The sequence below is a fragment of the Heloderma suspectum genome, chromosome 7 (assembly GCF_057233095.1).
Source record: "Heloderma suspectum isolate Gila_16-S chromosome 7, 16-S_ref, whole genome shotgun sequence".
In the NCBI taxonomy this organism is placed as follows: Eukaryota; Metazoa; Chordata; class Lepidosauria; order Squamata; family Helodermatidae; genus Heloderma; species Heloderma suspectum.
Genome location: NC_139464.1, coordinates 101,534,547 through 101,557,275, shown reverse-complemented (window position 1 = coordinate 101,557,275; position 22,729 = coordinate 101,534,547). Strand labels below are relative to the sequence as shown.

Genomic DNA, 22,729 nt, shown 5'->3' with positions numbered 1-22,729 from the left:
TTGTGACTGTAGTTGCAGGGAGGGGAGGTTTAAGCCATGACCTCAGTAGAAATACCCCCCCAACACACACACACTACCATTAGCATTATGAAAATACCTCCTACTGGTGCCCATGGGGGCTTTTTTCCTAATGCTAATTGCAGTGGGGGAAGGCACTTATCATTCACAATCCCCCCACCCGTATTTCATAAAAAAAAAAAATCCACACACAAGATGATTGCTAATCACATTGTTAACCTAATGTGGGGTTAAGCCCTAAGAAGCACATCACAAAAGGCTGCCTTATAGTTTGTTTGTTAAGAAGTAAGACTGAATTCAGTGACATACTAAAAAGTATTTCAACTTTAGACAGATAACTGATCTTGTGGTTTTGAGATGGTTCAATGTAGTCAAGTCTTCATGAAAAACTGCCTAACACCTTTTTGTCCCTCACTAAGAGTGCAATGCTATGCATGTTTAGACAGAAAAAAGTCCTACAACTCCCAGCTTTCCCCAGCCAGCATGATTGGCTGGAGAATGCTGGGTGTTGTAGGACTTTATTCTGTCTAAACATGCACAGCATTGCACCCTAAAACAGTTGTATAGTGTATAACTAGCTTGCTTGAGTTAAGTATTGATGGTTTCTTTTGCTGCTCATTTAAGTTTCTGATTGTAGAAAGAAAAGGGATGCAGATGCAGGATAGGGGAATAATTAGGTTTAAGAATAGAACAACCAAGGAAAACTTTTCAAGGGCAGTATGTTTGCTACCTGAGAAGAGCATGGAGTGGATAGTTGGTCAGTAGGTGCTGGCTCCTGGCAACTTGAGCCATCATTCATCCTTGCTCAACATTCAGTTGTGTTTAAAAGATAAAATACACAGAAAGAATCTCAAGCTAATGTGAGATGTTTGTTATTGTTAGTCATGATGCATCGCAAAAGATAAAACATGCCTTTTGCACAAAGTCATTGTGATGTTCCTGTTCCGGGCTATTTTCCCTCCAGTTTCCACCTGTTGAAGCTGGAAAACCCCCAAGATGTCTGCATCAGCTTTGGCCAGTTATCCTCACTGAATCCCAATGCTTCAGCCCTTCTGCTTTGTGTCAAGGAGACACCCAATAAGTGAACTGGTTTCCTTTAACCAATACAGAAGTAGTAACAGGAAAAATAGACTTTTCTATTTGGTAGCATTAATAAATTATCATAGAATCATAGGGTTGGAAGGGGCCTACAAGACCATCGCATTCAACCGCCTGCTCAGTGTAGGAAGCCTGATTCCCAGGCAGTCTCCCATCCAAGTACTAACCAGGGCTGACCCTGCTTAGCTTCAGAGATCACAAGAAGAGTTACATATATTATTTAATCATCCTACACTTAATCCTAACGTACCTACCTACCCCTTCTAAACCCTTCACCCACAACCCCACTCACTAGAAGTGCATTCACCGAATCCCTAAACCCTACCCAACAATTCAACTGTCAGTTTCCTCCTTTTAAAACACCTTAGAATTCTGTCACTCACAAGCCCCTCCCATCTTTCACACACAGACCAACATTCCATTAACTCTAACTTACCTGGAAAACATTTCACAATTCAAACACAAACATTTACATTATCATGCATATGTTAAATCAGCCTAAAGAGTCTGCATCACTAATGCTACATTCAGCCCAACTCATTCTGGATTGGACTTTCCAGTTTGTAAAGGAAAGGTCTACAAGGCCAACATTAGGGTTTCCCTTCAGTGGGAAAAGCCAGTCTCCATCAATCAAGGGGTATCATGTTGTTCAGATCACTTGGTTATATAGTACAGATCTAATGGCTCTGTGCTCTGATACTGTGGGGTGGGGGAAGCTGATGTTTCCTAGCCATCAAATGCCTGGCATACAGCCAAGGCACATGGCTGAGGCATTTTGAGGCAATGAATTTGAGGTACCGTATGGCTGGTACACACCTAAATAACTACTGTTAGTACCATACAGCAGCACCAATACACTTTTTAAAAGTTATAGAATTGATCTTAAAAATACCAGAAAATACAAACAGAAACAGTGCAAGGGCAACAGGTTAGTGAATGTATTGTGTGATGGGTGAGTGAGCCAGATGTTGCAGTAATGGAAATAAAAAATAGTGTAGATTGTCCCCTGGTCGTTGTGGACAGTTACCAGATTTTTCTATTGATAGACTAACAGTGCAATCCTATGCATGTCTGCTCAGACGTAACTCTTGTTGTTTTCAATGGAACTCATTCTCAGGTAAGCGTGTATAGGATTTGCAGCCTAAGGTACAGTAGAAAACAAGAACCTTTAGGTATATTGTGTTGTTGTTCAGTCGCTAAGTCGTGTCCGACTCTTCGTGACCCCATGGACCACAGCACGCCAGGCCCTCCTGTCCTCCGCTCTCTCCCGCAGTGTGCTCAGGTTCATATTCATTGCATCGGTGATGCTATCTAGCCATCTCATCCTCTGCCGTCCCCTTCTCCTTTTGCCTTCAATCTTTCCTAGCATCAGGGTCTTTTCCAGTGAGTTTTCTCTTCACATTAGGTGGCCAAAATATTGGAGCTTCAGCATCTGTCCTTCCAATGAGCAGTCAGGGTTGATTTCCTTTAGGATTGACTGATATGACCTCCTTGCAGTCCTGGGGACTCGTAAGAGTCTTCTCCAGCACCACAGTTTGAAAGCATCAATTCTTCGGTGCTCAGCGTTCCTTATAGTCCAGCTCTCACAGCCATACATTACTATGCTAGCCTGTAAATCTCCATTTCTCTGGGAAAGCAAGTGTGGTCTGCACGCTCCTTCCCTCCTGTACTTCATGCCTCCACATCCACAGCTGGAGCTCTTTGACTTTGGATTCAAAATGTAGTGAATGGAACACAGCAGTGCACCTCTGGGAAAGTCCTGGGGAATGTATATATAAGATTCACTTTCAGATGAGTGGTTTTAGTCCTGGAGCTGAGAGAGAAAGAGGAAGTTAATATTTGCCAAGAGTATTTCAGTGCACTGGATGCCTGCCATTGTTCTTGTGAACAAGGCCATCACACAAAGCTCTAAAGGCTAAACAGGCCAATTAAGAAACACTAAGCAGTTCTTTTGCATATATTGCAGGCTAATGCATGTTACAATGAGTACTGCTAAACTTATTGTCAAATATCTGACAAGGAAGTCTCAAGGACCCATGAAGGACACAGCCTGACCAAGCACAAACAGCCAGCAGAATTAACTTCCATGAGGTGAGTTCCTACTTCAAAAACAAAACTTCCTCAGACAGCAAATTCTGGTGCTGAATGCTGACAGAACAGAGCCCAAACTGAGGAACAAGAGGGAGGCATCAGCATGCTTGGGGGAACTCCAAGGTTTGCAGGAGTACAAAAAATATATATTTTTAAATGAACAAACCTAAGGAGGTAAATCCCAGCCAATGAAGACTGAGCGTATTCAGTAGCCATGGAATTCTGACTGGTAGTTGGAAAAGAAAAACAGAAATGGGAGGGGGAATGATGGAATGGATCATCTTCAAGTAGGACATGATTGGCTGTCTAAAACTCTGAACAGAAACATTCCTGTTAAGAGATGAGGATACACTTCAATGTTTTGTTGCAGGTCTCAGTTGTGTTGCTCCATGACCATACAAGGATTGCCAGATTACAATCTGGGAACACACTAATTTTAAATCCACCCATACTGTAGGGAACAAGGTAGATGTAGTTTCTCCTGTCAATTTCCTCCATACTCCTTTCCTTCCCCAACTTTTCTTCCTGATGTATGCGTATGTGGAGTCCTGCTTGCTAAAACAGATGAGGAGCGGATGCAAGAACTGGGGCGAAAGGCAAGAAAAAGGATCCGTAACTGCCCCTGTTTTCTGCTGCTTTAGTGGATTTAAAGATAAAGAGTTAGTCTCCGGGTCACAATCTGGCAACTGTACTCCCCACAATTTCACGATATATGGCCATAGTACGACAAATGACATGAAGTAGTTATTTTGAGCAGCAGATTAAACAGGAGGTGCCATTTTCCTACCCCTGTGTATCACTAGAAAAACACCATTTGGTGTGAGGGAGGGGTCACTGTGTGCACTGGTCTCACATTCAGGACTGAGCTCTAATGCCTTAGTACACTTTCAAACACTTTTGGCTTTAGAATCAGAATGCATTTTTTCCCTACATCCAAAAGAAAGTAGCCTCCTCGTTTTAGGAATTGGTGAAAGATTAGCAGAAACTGTGTAATTAATGGAAAGGTCAGGAATAAGTGCCTGATGCATTGTTCTCAATTTAAAGTGCTCCTGCCTCAGACGTTAAAGAATAAATAAATCTCATTTAGATGCACCGTGGGCTGAATTAGAAAAGTAATAAACAGGCCCAGACTGAACAATAGGCTGTATTGTGCACTGCTGGAAACTAAAAGGACTTGGATTTATAGACAGCATGCGTTTCGGAAAGCCTATGCATGTTCACTTGTATGCATGTAGAGACTTGTTCATGCAATTGGCAGCCCTGCAAAGGGTACAAGTGCACAGGTGTAGGCACACAGGCTCTCTTCAGGCATTTCAAGGAACATGATGGGGAGGTGGGATCCTGCTGCAGCAATACTGTTCTCTTCCATGCACACTAATTATATCTCGCTAGAAGGTCTGCAAGGGAACACAAACACAGAATCCCATGCAATTATCCATGTTAATAGCGATGCTGTGAGTATAACCAGAACATTAGGCACATATCCTATCCATCTTGACTTGTGTGTGTTGGCAGGGGGCACCACCTCATGCTGCAAAATGTCTTGGGCCACTCTGCATCCAGTCTCTGAAGCGCTCCAGAAGTATTGGATGTATTCACAAACAGGAAAGAGGAGGGCGCTATTACACCCATAACCTGCTTGCGGGCTGGTTTGTCACCGTGGAAAAAGAATAATAGAACAGTAGGGTTGGAAGGGGCCTACGAGGCCATCGAGTCCAACCCCCTGCTCAATGCAGGAATCCAAGTCAGAGCATCCCTGGCAGATGGCTGTCCAGCCTCGTCTTGAATGCCTCCGGTGTGGAAGAGCCCGCCACCTCCCTAGGTAATTGGTTCCATTCCATTGTCGTATTGCTCTAACAGTCAGGATGTTTTTTCTGATGTTCAGCTGGAATCTGGCTTCCTGTAACTTGAGCCCATGATTCCGTGTCCTGGACTCTAGGATGATGGAGAATGCTGGACTAGATTGGCCTTTGATCTGATCCAGCACATTTTTTCATATGTTCTTAAACAGGGTTATTGGAAAACCCTGAATATTGGCTGCTATGCTTTCCATTACTATGCTAGTTTAACACTAAAGGAACTGACAGTTGTATTATACAGTTTTATAAGCATATAGTCATATGTTTCTCAGATTTAGGCTGCAATCCTATACTCACTTACCTGGAAGTAAGCCCACTGAATTCAATGGAGCTTACTTCTGTGTAGATATGAAAAGGATTGCGCTGTTAAGGTACTTTTTTTTTTTTTTTTTACAGATATGGTAGAGAGATTTCAGAAGATAAATATGAATCCTTGCCACACGTTATCTTAAATGGCATTACAAGGGTGGTGATTAACAGTCATCACAAAGCAAAATGTTGAACAGCTGGAGAAGGATCAGAAATTTTGCCCTCTCTCTTGATGACTTAGGTAGGATGCCAGAGAGTGGAGGTGGAAATTGTTGGGGTGGATTTTTTTGGACCTTGGTGTCCAAAAACCACACCAAAATCTACTGAGATTGCAGTGCTTTTCATAAAGAAAAAGAAAATAAATCATAACAGTGGTTCCTAATTTGTCTCCCCTTCCTCCACTTTTCAATAAATAATCACTTTATTTATTTAAACTAAGGCAAATAGTGATGACAAGAGATAAAAGTCTAAGCCTTATTGTCAAATTAAAAATTAATAAATAATTGGGTCCAAATGGTATCTTCTTGGGAAATCTTTAAGAACTCACATGTGAACTCTGCTTATGATAGAGTAAGTGTTTTCACAACCTTCACGCTGCAGCATGAATATGATTGGATGGGAATGGAAATAATGTTGTGCTCTTTGTATGATAACCTAGGTAGAAAGAACAGCAGTTATGCCAGTTTTGTATTGGGTTTTTAAAATCGAAATTATTGTAATTTATATCTGACTGGTTCATATGTTAATATTTGACACTTTCAGTTGTCACTGTTTAATAAAACCATTATGAATAAGTTGTTACGTCTATTAACTGAACTGTTACTTTAATTTAATTATTGATATATGCCTAGGAATTAATTGTTATGTCTATTAATGTATCCACAATTGCCTGAGAAGCAGAGTACTGATGTCATAATCAGGTGGTATTTTTGGTCCCTCCCCAGGATTGCAGTTTTCAGCTAACTTCTTCATGGAAACTATAACAAACAGAGCAATTATTATTTTCTTTTTTTCTATAGCTATTGACTGAACAACTGTTGACAATGTGCTGAATTCTGAAATTTAGGAAAAATCCCCATTATACTTCAGTAATTGATATTATCAGAAGGGATCTTGATCAATGGAATAAATATAGTGTTTCATGAATGGGAAAAACAGTGGCAGCAAAAATGTCTATTACCAAAGGCCGATTTAAAACCCCCCACACAGTTTCAATATATATTCTACCAAATGTGTTGAGATGATTCCATAGCATGATACAGAAATTTATTACAGCAAGAAAAAAAAAATTAAATATTGGGTTATTCAGAAAGAAAAAGAAAAAAATGGCACAGGATTTCTGAACATACTATTGCATTATTATGGATCTTTATTAACATCTTTAATCTTGACTCAGTTTAAGAGATTGGTAAACTGAGATTGATAGAGTCTTGAACAATATAATACATCACAGGTACTTCCAAGGTTAAGTGGGGAAAAAAAAGACAGACCATTAACCCTAAGGAAAAAGATCTTGAATTTGGAATTAGACCTTAAGCATTTCACCACTGGCATTACTTATGGATTAAGGTCTAGTATTTCACTACTGTCATTACTTCTATATAATGGTTATTTCAGGCTGCAATCCTATGCAGACTTGCTTAGGAGTAAGTCCCACTGAATTCTGAATGGACATGCATAGGACTAAGCTGTTGATTGTTTGGTGAACTAGTAATTTTCATGTATGCAAACAGAATAGTCTGTTAAAGACTATTTTAGGAAGTTGCTTATGTTTTATCTCGATGCTAATCAGATAATGAAAAATAGGCTGTGTATCAGTTTCTGGCTATGAGACTCCCCTGACCATATATCTCTATCTATATATATGTATCTATGCATGTATCTATGCATACATACATACATGTTACTACTTATTTATGCCTTTTGTCTTTGACTGGCCTGCTACAAAAACAATATATTGTATTTTGTGGCTTGTTCCAGATTGATGACAGTTATTAAAAAGTGATAAAATCCAGAAAATTCATTCAGTGGAAGAGTCAGTTCACACAGTCATTCCTCTTTCTAGCCTAGGCATGGGGTGAGTCCAGTTTACATTACATCTAGTTATGAATGCTAAAGAAACACACACACAGTTACATAAATAAGCTGTCATTTCTCTAAATGTCAGTTCATGGAAACAAAAGAAAAGGGTGTGGGAAGTGCATTCATGTTAAAAAGGTTTTACTGTAGGAAGGACAGCTTCTGCGAAATATGAGAAGAAAATCAGGTGGAGAATAGGAAACATTGCCAATGAAAGAGTGGATGAGAAATTGAAGTAAAAACACAGACATTTCAAGCAAGCTTCTTATGATAGCACCAGTTTAAGAAATGTGTTATTAGCAGCATATGGAGAATAAATGGAAAATGTATTAGTAAATTAAGAAATGGGATTCCTCGTATTCCCTCCCTGTTTTAATTCTTCCCCAGTTGAATAGCTGAGCCCCTGCAAGAATCAGTGTTCTCCCCCCCACCCCCATCTCTTGATTCATAACTTCTTCATGAAGTTACCATGCAAATATTTTATGTGAGCAAAGGGCACATGATGACATGGAACCCAACAGTGTTTCCACGGCCAGGAACATCTGACTCATCATCACATGAACAAAAAAAATCCCCACTGTTACCAGAATGCTAAAATATAAAATGAATGCCAGGGCCACTTGCTGTGTAGGGGCAGAAGGATACATCACCTCAGATAACAAGCAGGACCAGGGGCTAAATCCTAGAGCTGTTGAAACCAAATTATGAGGTATGGCTTAGATTGCTTACATTATGTATATGCATGCCAAAACCAGTGTACCCAGGCTAAAGCTGCAATCCTACAACACCAATTTACCCGGAACTAAGCCCTATTGAACTCAATGGGACTTACATCTCAATAGTCATGTATAGGACCGAACTGATAGTGGAAGATTTTGGATGTAAAAATAATGTATTATATTTGTATATATTCTATTTATATTCTATTGAATATAGCCAAGCAGCACATGTTAGAGAGGACAGAATAAATGTAACAGATGTTACTAAGCAGTAAATATTGCATGACAAATAAATCTACTATTAAGGAGTGATATCAAATCGAATCTGTCTGTATAAAATGTTATGAATATAATATAATAATGAATATAATAAAGATTAGATATATGCAATACAGATTATAGAACATTAAGATTAGATCTACTTTTAAAGTTAAGGGTGCAATCCTATGAATGTTTAGACAGAAAAAAGTCCTACAATTCCCAGCATACTCCAGCCACCCATACTGGCTGGGGCATGCTGGGAGTTATAGGACTTTTTCTGTCTAAACACACATAGGAATGCTCCTGAAGAGTCCTATACATGTCTACTCAGAAGTAAGCCCCACTGAGTTCATTGTGACCTACTCCCAGGTAAGTAGGTATAGGATTGCTGCCTAAGTCCTACTACAAACAATGACACTTAAATTAGTTTTGGCTACCTTTGTACCACTGGTTTTAATGGGGCTTACAGCAAATTCCTATGCATGTTTACTCAGAAGCAAATCTTATTGAATGAAATGGGACTCACTCCCTGGTAAGTGTGCATAGCATTTCAGTCTTAGTTACAAGTAACTTTAGTTGGATTGGGGCCATCCTTGGTTGGCAACTGATTTATATTGGGGCCATATTTATTTATTTACAAGATTTATATACTGATCTACATCTAATGAAATATCTGAGCAGCGAACAATAAAAAAGGGAGAATAACATCACCATCATCCAGAATTAAAACCTTTAAAATCAGATTGTGGCAATAAAACTGTGTCTGGCTATTCAGGGAAGTCTTGTTTCAAACTAAGCAAAGAATGACAACATTGGCTTCATTCATCAACTCATTCCCATATGAGCCAAGATGTAAGCAAAGCGATCTTTAACCCATCCAAGTGCGAAGAGCAACAGGGCAACCTCACTTGCTCCCTCCCATTTGTCTGTGGCTTGGCTTGTGCACAGCAAAGGTGCTTAACAGAGGGAGAATTCTGACGGAATAGCAGAAGTGCATAACAGTATGGGTGGGTAGGTAAGCTCAGCTGGGCACCAGATGGGCAGCCTTTAGGGGGCTGCTGTTTTGCATCCAGGTTTCCACCACCCCACTATAGTCTGCCATGAAAATGCCAGAGCAAGCGGCATCCCTCTAGGGGTCAGCAATGACCCGGTGCTTGCACAGGAGGAACCTTTCCTTTTCCTTTCCACTTCCCTATCCTGGGTATATATACTGTTCCTCAGTGTGTTAATACTCATGTATCCGATAGATATAATTAATTTGAACAGAATGTTGTATGTTAGTGGACAACCAAGATATTGGTATGTAGCTGCAGGCATGCTCAAGGAAAAGAAAAACAAAGCACAATGGATTTTGAATTTGCATAAAAGCACAGTACAATATATATATTGTAGAAGCTTCCTTTTGTGCTCTGAAAGCATGGGCAGAAAAGTTGCTTGAGGGCACAGGCTTAATCCTAACAAAAGGTGACTGGTTTTGTGCTAGTGAGGTATGGAAAGAGGCACTACTACAACAACCTTCACTGCTAGTACTACTGCTGCTAAACAAAACAAACTAGCAAAAAGCAGAGATTCTTAGGTTACTGAACTCTATATTAGATAATCATTCTGTGCTATGCTTCCAATCTTTTATTTTTTTAAATGGGAGAACTTGAGACACTTCTGCAAATCGTCTTAGCAAATGGACATTGTTGTGAGCCAATCTCACCCACTTGGAACTCCTGTCCAAGGGATAGGGAAATTATGGATAACTGGCTTTACTCAAAAGGGAAACACCCCTTTACCCAAACATGACCTTGTTCTGGGGAAAAGAAAATGACGAGTCACGTTTCTGTACTAAGAAATTGCTGTGAGCCCCTCCAACGGCTCACCACAAGCACTATGCGCATCTCTGGGCCTTTATGAGGCGGGGTTAGAAACCAGGATAGCTAGGCTTTTTGAAGCCCTACAGCAGGGGTGCAAAATCTCTTTCACCCTGAGGACCAAATTCCAGTTTGGAGAAGCTCTCAGGGGCTACATTCCAGTGGTAGGCAGGACCAAAGGCAATAGGAGCAGGGTCAAAAATAAAAAGGTAAAGGTGTCCCCAACCAGTCGTGTCCGACTCTAGGGTGCGGTGCTCATCCCCGTTTCTAAGCCGAAGAGCCAGCGCTGTCCGAAGACGCTTCTGTGGTCATGTGGCCGGCATGACCGAACACCGAGGTGAACGGAACGCTGTTACCTTTCCCGCCGAGGCGGTACCTATTTATCTACTTGCAATTTCTTGCTTTCGAACTGCTAGGTTGGCAGAAGCTGGGACTGAAGACAGGAGCTCACTCCGTCACGCGGCACTCGGGTCTCGAACTGCTGACCTGCCGACCTTCCAGTCTTCAGTTCAGCGTCTTAACCACTAAGCCACCGCGGCCCTAGGTCCAAAAATACCAGCATATTTTAGCATAAAGCTCTTACTGCCAGTAACTAAGCCTTAGGAGAGGCATTTCAACATTTTAAAATGGAGAGAAAAATGCACAAAAGCTGGGAAACCACCAAACTATTGGTGGCTGGGAGAAAGGGGCTGTGGCCAGGGAAAGGGGCCACGACCTTCTGGGGAACACTGGAGGGCCAGATTTGGCCCCTGAGCCTGAGGTTCTGCATCCTTGCCCTGCGTAATACAAGAGAGAGTTGGTACAGCATATAGAAGTCTGGTCTAGTGTGGTAGCTAAGTGAATGAGTTATAAATCAGTAAATCCCTGGTTTGATTCTGGCCTCTGCCATGAACTCACCAAGTGGCCTTAGGCAAGCCACACTCTCTCAGCCTCAGTCCCTGCATCTACAATATGGGGTTGACCTAATAATACTGACTTACCTTACAGGGTTCAAGTGTACTTCATGTGCATGTGAAGCACTTTGAATGCTTGAAAGTGCTATATACTGTACATGTTGTTAAGCATTATTATGCCCATGCTTCCTGCCCATATATAGCTTTATTCTCCCCACTGAGGAAAGGAAAACAATGCATCATAAGCTTTTACTACTCTTAAGGATAAGTAGAAAGTGGGGTAAATCCAGATCATATACCTGGACGATTCTCTAGCCATCCAGGCCAGGCATACTGTACACCAGTTGCTGGGGAACTTGGCAGGAGGGCACTGTTGCACTCATGTCCTGGTTGTGGGTTTCCGATGGGCAGCTGGTTGGCCACTGTGTGAAAAGCTGGACTAGATGGACCCTTGGTCTGACCCAGCATGGCCCTTCTTATGTCCTCATAGGGAAATAGTAAGGACGAGCTATTTCCCCAGTTCCATTTGGCTATCCATGTGTTGGATATGTCCCATGTTTTTCTTCACTTGCCTTTTGATTTTCTCAAAACCCTGAAAGACAGAACCCCTTACCTGCATGTGTCATTTCATTCTCCATATTGGGGAAATGAAAAGGATGCATCATGTGCTTGTGCCATTCTTATGAGTAAGATGAAATGGAAGTGTATCCAAATTACACATCTGGATCACTACCTGCTTCTCAGGGCATGGCGTTAACTTAAAAAAAAAAAAGATTAGCTGTTATTTTTCAAAGCCTCACATTTATTTATTTATTTATTTATTTATTTCATTTCATTTCTATACCGCCCAATAGCTGAAGCTCTCTGGGCGGTTCACAAAAATTAAAACCAAAAAGCACATAGTAAAACAATATAGAATATAACAACATTAAAACTACAATATATCAATACAACCAGAATAAAACCTAGCAGCAATGCAGAGATTTAAAATACAGATTTAAAACAGCAAAACTAAAAGTCTAGAAAGCTAAAATGCCTGGGTAAATAAAATGGTCTTCACCTGGCGCTGGAAGGAATACAATGTAGGTGCCAGGCAAACCTCACTAGAGAGCTCATTCCACAGCTGGGGTGCCACAGCAGAAAAGGCCCTCCTCCTAGTAGCCACCCGCCTCACTTCCTTTGGCAGGGCTCATGGAGAAGGGCCACTGAGGATGATCTTAAGGTCTGGGCAGGCACATATGGGAGGAGGCGATCCTTCAGATAACCTGGCCCCAAGCCATTAAGGTCTTTGAATGTTAACACCAGCACTTTGAATCAGGCCCAAAAATGGACTGGCAGCCAGTGCAGCTGGAAAAGTACTGGCATATGAGCTTGTTGGCCAGTCCCTGTTAACAATCTTGCTGCCCTATTTTGGACCAGCTGAAGCTTCCGGACCATTTTCAAAGGCAGCCCCACGTATAATGCATTGCAGTAATTAAGACGAGAAGTTATCAGATCATGGATAAATGTAGCTAGGCTATCTCTGTCCAGATAAGGGCATAGATGGTAGACCAGCCTAAGCTGATGAGAAGTGCTCTGTGCCACTGAGTTCACCTGTGCCTCAAGTGACAGTTCTGGGTCCAAGAGCACCCCCAAACTAGGAACGTGATCCTTGAGGGGGAGTGAAACTCAACATTAAAAAAACTAAAATCATGGCATCTGGCCTCATCACTTCCCGGCATATAGAAGGGGAAGAAATGGAAGCAGTGACAGATGTTATTTTCTTGGGCTCCAAGATCACCGCAGACGGTGACTGCAGCCATGAAATTAAAAGACGCTTGCTCCTTGGGAGGAAAGCTATGGCAAACCTAGACAGCATAGTAAGAAGCAGAGACATCACCTTGCCGACAAAGATTCGTATAATCAGAGCTATGGTTTTCCCAGTAGCAACGTATGGCTGTGAGAGCTGGACTATTATAAGGAAGGCTGAGCGCTGAAGAATCAATGCCTTCGAACTGTGGTGCTGGAGAAGACTCTTACGAGTCCCCTGGGCTGCAAGGAGGTCAAATCAGACAATCCTAAAGGAAATCAACCCTGACTGCTCATTGGAAGGACAGATACTGAAGCTGAAGCTCAAATATTTTGGCCACCTAATGCGAAGAGAAAACTCTCTGGAAAAGACCCTGATGCTGGGAAAGACTGAAGGCAAAAGGAGAAGGGGACGGCAGAGGATGAGATGGCTAGATAGCATCACGGATGCAATGAATATGGACTTGAGCACGCTCCGGGAGAGAGCGCAGGACAGGAAGGCCTGGCGTGCTATGGTCCATGGGGTCACGAAGAGTCGGACACGACTGAACAACAACAGCCCCCTCCAGAACAGGTTGAGTATCACCTAGCAGGGCAGACGAACCACCCACTAACAGTACCTCCGTCTTGTCTGGACTGAGTTTCAGTTTATTGGCCCTCATCCAGTCCATTACTGTGCCCAGGCACTGATTCAGAACAGCCACTGCCTCACCTGGGTTTGATGAGAAAGAGAGGTAGAGCTGGGTGTCATCTGCCTATGGATGGTACCTCAGCCATCAGTATGCTCTGAGAAAGCTAGCTATTGTTGTTGTTCAGTCGTTCAGTCGTGTCCGACTCTTCGTGACCCCATGGACCATAGCACGCCAGGCCTTCCTGTCCTGCGCTCTCTCCCAGAGCGTGCTCAAGTTCATATTCATTGCATCCGTGATGCTATCTAGCCATCTCATCCTCTGCCGTCCCCTTCTCCTTTTGCCTTCAGTCTTTCCCAGCATCAGGGTCTTTTCCAGGGAGTTTTCTCTTCGCATTAGGTGGCCAAAATATTGGAGCTTCAGCTTCATTATCTGTCCTTCCAACGAGCACTCAGGGTTGATTTCCTTTAGGATGGACTGATTTGACCTCCTTGCAGTCCAGGGGACTCGTAAGAGTCTTCTCCAGCACACAGTTCGAAAGCATCGATTCTTCGGCGCTCAGCCTTCCTTATAGTCCAGCTCTCACAGCCATACATTACTACTGGGAAAACCATAGCTTTGATTAGACGGACCTTTGTCGGCAAGGTGATGTCTCTGCTTCTTACTATGCTGTCTAGGTTGGCCATAGCTTTCCTCCCAAGGAGCAAGCGTCTTTTAATTTCATGGCTACAGTCACCGTCTGCGGTGATCTTGGAGCCCAAGAAAGTAAAATCTGTCACTGCTTCCATTTCTTCCCCTTCTATATGCCAGGACGTGATGGGGCCAGATGCCATGATCTTAGTTTTTTTAATGTTGAGTTTCAAACCAGCTTTTGCACTCTCCTCTTTCACCCTCAACAAGAGGCTCTTGAGATCCTCTTCGCTTTCTGCCATTAGGGTGGTATCGTCTGCATATCGGAGGTTGTTGATAATTCTCCCAGCAATCTTAATTCCGACCTGTGATTCATCCAACCCGGCATTTCTCATGATGTACTCTGCATATAAGTTAAATAAGCAGGGTGACAATATGCAGCCTTGTCGTACTCCTTTCCCAATTTTGAACCAATCGGTTGTTCCATGTCTGGTTCTGACTGTTGCTTCTTGACCCTCGTACAGGTTTCTCAGGAGACAGGGAAGGTGGTCTGGTACTCCCATCTCTTTCAGAATTTGCCACAGTTTGTTGTGATCCACACAATCAAAGGCTTTAGCGTAGTCAATGAAGCAGAAATAGACGTTTTTCTGGAATTCTCTTGCTTTCTCCATGATGCAGCGAATGTTGGCGATTTGATCTCTAGTTCCTCTGCCTCTTCGAAACCCAGCTTGTACTTCCGGTAGTTCTCGGTTCACATACTGCTGAAGCCTAGCTTGTAGGATTTTGAGCATCACCTTGCTGGCATGTGAAATGAGCGCAATTGTGCGGTAGTTTGAACACTCTTTGGCATTGCCCTTCTTTGGAATTGGAATGTAAACTGACCTTTTCCAGTCTTGTGGCCGCTGTTGAGTGTTCCAGATTTGTTGGCATATTGAATGCAGCACTTTAACAGCATCATCTTTTAGGATTTTAAATAGCTCGGCTGGAATACTGTCATCTCCGCTAGCTTTGTTGTTACTAATGCTTCCTAAGGCCCACTTGACTTCACCCTCTAGGATGTCTGGCTCAAGTTCAGTGACCGCACTATCATGGTTATCAGGGACATTCAGATCTTTCCTGTATAGTTCTTCTGTGTATTCTTGCCACCTCTTCTTAATCTCATCTGCTTCTGTTAGGTCCCTGCCTTCTTTGTCCTTTATCATGCCCGTCTTTGCACAAAACGTTCCCTTGAGATCTCCAATTTTCTTGAAGAGATCTCTAGTCTTTCCCATTCTGTTGTTTTCCTCGATTTCTTTGCATTGTTCATTTAAGAAGGCCTTCTTGTCTCTCCTTGCTATTCTCTGGAACTCTGCATTCAGTTGGGTATATCTTCCCCTTTCTCCCTTGCTTTTCGCTTCCCTTCTTTCCTCAGCTACTTGTAAAGCCTCATCAGACAGCCACTTGGCTTTCTTGCATTTCTTTTTCTTTGGAACGGATTTCGTTGCTGCCTCCTGAACAATGTTACGGACCTCCGTCCATAGTTCCTCAGGCACTCTGTCTATCAGGTCTAATCCCTGAAATCTATTCCTCACCTCCACTGTATATTCATCAGGGATATGATTTAGGTCATACCTGAACGGTTTAGTGGTTTTCCCGACGTTCTTCAATTTAAGCCGAAATTTTGCAAGAAGCAGCTCATGATCTGAGCCACAGTCAGCTCCAGGTCTTGTTTTTACTGACTGTATGGAGCTTCTCCATCTTTGGCTGCAAAGGACATAATCAATCTGATTTCGATATTGACCATCTGGTGACGTCCATGTGTAGAGTCACCTCTTGTGCTGTTGGAAAAGAGTGTTTGCTATGATCAGCATGTTCTCTTGGCAAAACTCTATTAGCTTTTGTCCTGCTTCATTTTGTACACCAAGGCCATGCCTGCCTGTTATCCCGGTGATTTCTTGACTTCCTACTTTAGCATTCCAATCCCCTATGATGAAGAGGACATCTTTTTTTGGTGTGAGTTCTAGAAGGTGTTGTAGGTCTTCATAGAACCGATCAACCTCAGCTTCTTCGGCATCAGTGGTTGGGGCATAGACTTGAATTACTGTGATGTTGAATGGTTTGCCTTGGATTCGTACTGAGATCATTCTATCATTTTTAAGATTGTACCCCAATACTGCTTTTCCCACCCTTTTGTTGACTATGAGTGCTACTCCATTTCTTCTAAGGGATTCTTGCCCACAATAGTAGATATGATGGTCACCTGAATTAAATTCGCCCATGCCTGTCCATTTTAGTTCGCTGATTCCCAAGATGTCGATGTTCAATCTTGCCATCTCATGTTTGACCACCTCCAGCTTACCTTGATTCATTGATCTGACATTCCAGGTTCCTAAACAATATTGTTCTTTACAGCATCGGATTTTCTTTTCACCACCAGACACATCCACAGCTGAGTGTCCTTTCGGCTTTGGCCCAGCCGCTTCACTCTTTCTGGCGCTACTTGGAAATCCCCTCTGCTCTTCCCCAGTAGTATATTGGACACCTTCCGACCTGAGGGGCTCATCTTCCGGCATCATCTCTTTTAGCCTTGTGATACGTTCCATGGGGTTTTCTTGGCAAGAATACTGGAGTGGGTTGCCATTTCCTTCTCCAGTGGACCACATTTTGTCAGAACTCTCTGCCATGACCTGTCCGTCTTGGGTGGCCCTGCACGGCATAGCTTATGGCTTCACTGAGTTACGCAAGCCCCTTCGCCACAACAAGGCAGTGATCCATGAAGGGGAAAGCTAGCTATAGTCTGGGAGATATTCAACCAGCCATCAGTCGCGCTCTCTGATGACCATTTCAGGAGGGGTGCAACTCTTAGCCAATTATTCAGTCCCGTTAAAGGATCAGAACCCCGTTTTGATCGATTTAAAAAGTTGCCTCCCCTTTCATCGGGCAGCAGATATTTAAAAAGTCAATTGCCTTGGATGCAGGTACTTACAAAGGTACAGGCCGCCTCACGAGCCCCTACTCCGTTCACGCCGGAAAGGCCTCTTCGACGCCCGCCACCACCCAAAGGCAAAGTCAGGGCGCTTCTCCCTGTCAGGAGTATGGTTTTATTCATACGCAGAAGCAGAGGTACTTTTTTAATTAGCCGATGAAAACCTCAAGCAGCTCTTAATCGGGTGACAGGAAGCCCTGGATTTTGTTCTGCGAACTGCCGTGCTGCCCGCCCGCCCGGCGCGCCCCTCCTCCCCCCCGGCGCCCGGCGCGGCCCCAGCCTGCAGCCTCGCCAATCAGCCGGGAGCGGGCGGAGCGGCGCTCGGAGGCCGGCCCCTTTGCGCGCCGAGGATGCTGCCGGCGCCGGCGGGCGAGGGACGGGGGCGAGCGCTGACGGCGGCGGCTGCGCAGGGCGCTCGGCACGGCCTGGCTGGGCTGCTGCGGGGGGCCTGGCGGCCAGAGGAGGCGGGCAGGCGGGCACCTGCCGCCATCCGCGCCTGGGTCGCGGCGTAGCGTCGGCCAAGCGGCGGCTGGGCTCCCGCGCAGGCCGGCGTCCCTGGCTCGGGCAGTGGCGGCGGCGCCCCGCGGCAGCGGCAGCCGCCTTGGGCGCGACAGCGGAGAAGAGCAGGGGCACCGCCGGGCTGGCAGCGTGAATGAAAGTTTGCTCCGAATTCCGCGCCGGGTAAGGAACAAAGCGGCCCGCCGCCGCCGCCTCCCCGCCGCCTCCCCGCCTCGCCTCCAGCCCACGCGGGGAAGCCCGAGAGCGCCTGCCCCGCCACCGGCGCCTCCCACGTCCCCTCCCTTCGCCTCCGATGGGCCTCGATGCTTCAGACCGTCCTGCGACTCGTCGCCCATCTCATAACCAGTGGCCTTTTCGGGGCTTCCCCACGAAGCACCCCCTTTTTGCTTCAACCCCCCCCCCCCCGTCTATTTCCCAGGCTCGAATGAGTGCGCAGGACGGCCGACATCCCCTGCGTAAGCTATTAGTTTGAACCCATAACAACAGCAGCAGCAACACATTTTCTCCAGCGCTGGCTGTGCCCACCTCCTTCTTTGGATTGCCTCGCTTCCTTCCCGGGCCTCTCGAAGTTCTTCACGTCACGAATCACCCCCCCTCCCCCGATTCATTGCAGCTCTTTGATGAGCCGGCCTAATCCACTGCTACAAGGGGGGTGGGAAAGGGCCCGCTTGGAGCCTTCTTCGCAGGCGAAAAGGGGAACTCCCAACTGCGATCGTGTAGTGGTTTCTAGACTTTTGTGCAGTCCTCCCCCTCGCTCCCTATTTTGAAAGGTTGAAATGCTTCTCCTAAGGTTTAGCTGCTGGCAGTAAGAGCTGCAAGATGAAATATGCTGGTAACTTCGGTATTTGGGGGGGGGGGCACTCCTTTTGCTTTCAGCCCATCCACCGCTGGAATGTGGCCCTCGAGAGCTTTTCCGATATTGAATTTGGATCTCAGCCTAAAAGAGGCTCTGCACCCCTTAAGTGTTGCTTCAGAAAGCCGTGCCATGAAATGTACACATACTGTTGTTGTCCCTTTCTCATGAGAGCTGCTGTGTCCTGTGAGCTGGATGTCAAATCTGGCACTGATGTGATTGAGAAGCCTTCCCCAACAGGGTGCCCTCCAGATGGCTTGGACTACAACTCCCACTGGAATCTCTCAAAAGCTTGGCCAGGGAGGTGGTATAGCTTTCAGGGGAAAGCTCCCAACTCCCGCTAGAGTTGTAGCCCCATTGGCCATGCTTGCTGTGGATGGTGGGAGTTGCAATCCAAGCCAACTGGAGGGCACCCAATCGGGAAATGCTGTGATAGAGCTTGGATCTGCTTCCCTGCTATTCTTCTGGGTGTCCTCTGATATTTCAGTCTTTCTCCTTTCTTGGGAAATGTGTGTTCGAATGTCAGCTCAGTCCTGGAGGCTGCTGGGTGGCTTTGGGCAGGCCTACCATCAGTTTCTGCCTACTTCACAGGGTTGTTGTGATGCTTCAGGCTCCTTGGAGGAAAGGGTGGAGTACTCATGTACTAAATACTTATGAACCAGCTGGAGTCTGATCATTACTCTTGCCAAATGTATTCACAGGATTACAGACAGAACAATTCATTTCCTTTCCATTGCTGGATAGAACTTTGGCTTAACTTTGGAGTGGCCATGGATAGCATCATTTTCTAATGTGTTTTTGTTGGAGTAGTTAATGATGTTTTTAAAGTGCCTTATTGTACAGTATGGTACTCCAAGAGATCTCCATTAAGATCAGACAGTGGATATAATTTCCATCATAAATATTGTCTGCACAAAAGTTTTTCTAAAACACATGGGGTAACACAGTCTTGTCCTCTGCCATACTTTTAAAAAGCAAATTATAGTGATTAGTAGATTGCTGATTGTGTTCCTCGTAGGCCAGTGAGGCTGAAATTGGGTTGCTAGTTTCTTCATACTTCAGCCTCATTGTTGACATACCTTTGTCGCACACTCAAAGATTTATACCGCTAAGTGAGGGTGAACTGACCTTCCGTTTTCTAAAGACAGGCAAATAAATTCCTTTGCGTCCACATGATCCATCTGAAATGGCCCCCACAGGCCCTGTCTAAAGAATATGTATGCTTTGTCTCACACTAGGGCATTTCACGTCTCATGTATCTCAGGGACTTATGGAGCAGAGCAGTGGTAAGCTTCTGTTCTTGACTGGTAGGTAAGCAAAAGAACCATCCGTTGGGAAAATAAGGAGTGTGCCTTAAATCATTTTCAGGATGGGGAGACCATGACTGTGGCAGCTGGACTAATTCAGAAGCTCTGCATATTGCCCTGTGAGTCATCCCTCCCTCCCTCCCTCCCTCCCCCACCCACCCACCAAATTGAAATTAGATTGAGGCACACTCCTTATTTTCCCAGTTGACTCCCAGAACAATGGGCAGATATGCTCCTTGTAGCTGTAGCCTAGCTGATATTGCCTGCTGGGCATCCTACTCTTGCCTAGTCAGTCAGGACTCAGGTATGAAACAGTGTTTTCTGTGCATTGGGTACAGTGGAGCCCCTATAATTTCTGAGGCACCATTATTATTATTTTTTTTTAAGCAGTTACTGCTCTGCGGGCACGCATTAATCAGTATAGCGCAGTATCTGCTGTGTTGATAACATGATCAAGTGCCACCTACCAATGCCTTGTGCTGTGATTGTGGGAGAAGGAGGAGGTGTTTGAAAGGTCTTGTGTGCTTTATCAGAGCTTCAGCTATTGGGCGGTATAGAAGTGAAATAAATAATAAATTTATCATTGATGTTTATAGCGCAAACGCATGTCACAAGGTGCAGTATAGTGGGAGAAGTGGGACGTCATGGTGCCGTTTCATGTTGCTTTTTTTAAAGTGTGGGAACACAGGTTTTAAAATAAAAATTGTGTGGTTATTCACAGCTGTCTAGGTGCACACGGAAAAATACCTGTCTCTCCCCTAAAATTAGAATTGCTAACCAACTACCCTGATCGTAGAAATGGAGGGCAAGGCACAGATTCCCTGCAACGCACAGATTCCCTGCAACGCAGATTCCCTGCCCATCATCCCAGCTGCTCGGATTACAAGTTCCAGTGTTCGGTGAGAAACTGATGCTATTTGTGTTGGTTTCTACTGGGGTTGCTGGGACTTGTAGTCTCAGTCCCCTCCTCAGCAGGAAAGGATGCTTCAAGAGGAGCTGAGGCTGTGTTTGCTTCCTCTATCTTCTCCTCCCCCTGGTAAGTTTGGTGGGCCCATGAAGGGGGCAGTGACAGCAGAGAAAGTGGCGGGAAATGTCAGCCTGCTCCTTCTTGTGAGAAACTGAATAGGGGCACTTGCTTTTATGAGTGCTCCTAATCGATTTCCCATGACATTCCTACTTAAACTAATGTTGGCTGTAGAGAAGGTAAAATCTTTAAGGTTTTTTGTAGCTTTTGTAGCAGTTAAAGGTATTTATAGAAATGTCATAACTAGTGGACTTGATCTCAAAATGTATCAAACTTTAGAGATAATTTTTGTAGCTGTGGAACTGGTATAACTTGCTTAATTTCATTAAAATAAAGAATGACTGGAATTTTCTTTGGCTCTTCTGTCTATATTTCTGGGTGCATATGGGGAACTTGTGCATATGAAGATAGGACTATGAACTTTTAATTCATACCAACAAACTAAAATAAACCAACCTCAATATTGAGACATGTGACTCTGATCCCCATTCGTCTTTTCTTAAGTGGTATTGTTGGTTTTGCAGATTGAATAACCTGGTCCTTACCCATCATGCAATAATGCTAATGGCGTAGTGCAGCCTTCCTCAACCTGTCCCCCAGATGTGGAGCACCCATGCCAGCAGTCCCAACACGTCTGGAGGGCACCAGGTTGGGGAAGGCTGGTCTAGTGTTAGTCTAAAATTGTGGTTCTGTAGAAGAAGCTTGGTTGAAACTGCCAGCGATGGGGAAGCTGTTTGTGTATTCTCTTTTGCTAGTCTCTTTCCCCTAATTTTGCATTTCACACATTGTTATTATGTGAGGTTCCCTGTGGCTACTGGAATTCCTTTGAGCTCTTTCTTTGGAGCTTGTGTTCTTTCTAGGAGTCAAGGGGAAATGGGCATTTACATGATAGCTTGGTGGATGTAAATGTTGGCTCCAGTGAACAAGAGATACAAAATGAAAATTGGCCCGATCAAAAAGATATCAAGAAACATTTAATAATATGGAGAGCTGTATTATACTGCTATTCATGTGTACACATAACCCTGTTTTACTAGTAAACTTACCATTATTCTTTCCTAAAGGCCAGAGTATGTCTTACATGCAGGTGTGTGTAACTGTAACCCAGTTGCTCTGTTTTTGTTTTAAAAGCCACATTGGAAGGGTGTGTTTGAGAGCAGATAAGCAGAACAGGGAAAAGGTGTGCTTAACCCATTCTCTACCTGCCAGTTCCGTGTTGCAGATGTTCCCCAGCAGTCTCCATGCCCCCTCCAATTGCATCTTTCTCAAGTAGCCTTTAAAAACACAAATATGGCCATTAGGCTACAAGTACATGCACTTTGTAATTGGCTTATAATCATGGGATTAAGGTCGGTGGTATGGATTCTGTATATCAAGCAACTGCTGCTGTTGCTGCCAAGCCGATCAGTGGTGCATCCTGGCCCAAAGGGAAGGAGTCAAATGCTTTATGGTAATAGCTCCAGCAGTAGCCAGGTTACTGATGTCTCATTGTTCAAGGCAATGCCAATGCGATACAAGAAATAAGAGAAATGTAAGTTCCAGCAGTAAGTTGGAGGAACAAGACTAAGCTTATGGTGTGATCTGAAGGGAGTACATGAGTCTTAGAGTGGGTTGCATGTGCAAGGCTCCTTTGGATACTTCAGGCATGCACATTCATTTTTGCATTGATTAGTAAGTGTTTGGACAGTTGACCCCATAAGACAGGGGTAGGCAGTCTTTTAGGGCCCTGTGGGGACATTTGGCAATTTGAGAATTTGTCTTGGGCACCACCGCAAAATGGCTGCTATGGGAAGCATGGCAAAGGACACATAACCTGCCCCAAAGACTG

The 22,729-nt window shown here is 44.3% G+C and overlaps 1 protein-coding gene and 1 long non-coding RNA gene across 6 annotated transcripts in view; one reads left to right on the top strand and one right to left on the bottom strand.

Moving 5' to 3' along the window:
- Window positions 1–875: 875 nt before the first annotated feature.
- On the bottom strand, window positions 876–17,464 carry LOC146340105 (uncharacterized). Its single transcript, XR_014784474.1, has 3 exons — window positions 17,199–17,464; window positions 11,800–11,943; window positions 876–2,929 (listed from the first exon to the last, which is right to left on the bottom strand). It is a non-coding gene; the product is annotated as an uncharacterized LOC146340105 (long non-coding RNA).
- Window positions 17,465–17,569: 105 nt separating this feature from the next.
- GRAMD4 (GRAM domain containing 4) overlaps window positions 17,570–22,729 on the top strand; it is a 121,979-nt gene continuing 116,819 nt past the window's right edge. For 2 of the 5 annotated variants that reach the window (XM_084810980.1, XM_084810976.1), the window contains exon 1: window positions 17,570–17,879. In XM_084810980.1, coding sequence (XP_084667106.1) covers window positions 17,851–17,879 — 29 coding nt within the window. In that variant the 5' untranslated portion in view covers window positions 17,570–17,850. Of the gene's footprint in view, window positions 20,914–22,729 lie in introns of all 5 variants that reach the window. The other 3 variants (XM_084810975.1, XM_084810977.1, XM_084810979.1) reach the window with 3 other exon arrangements.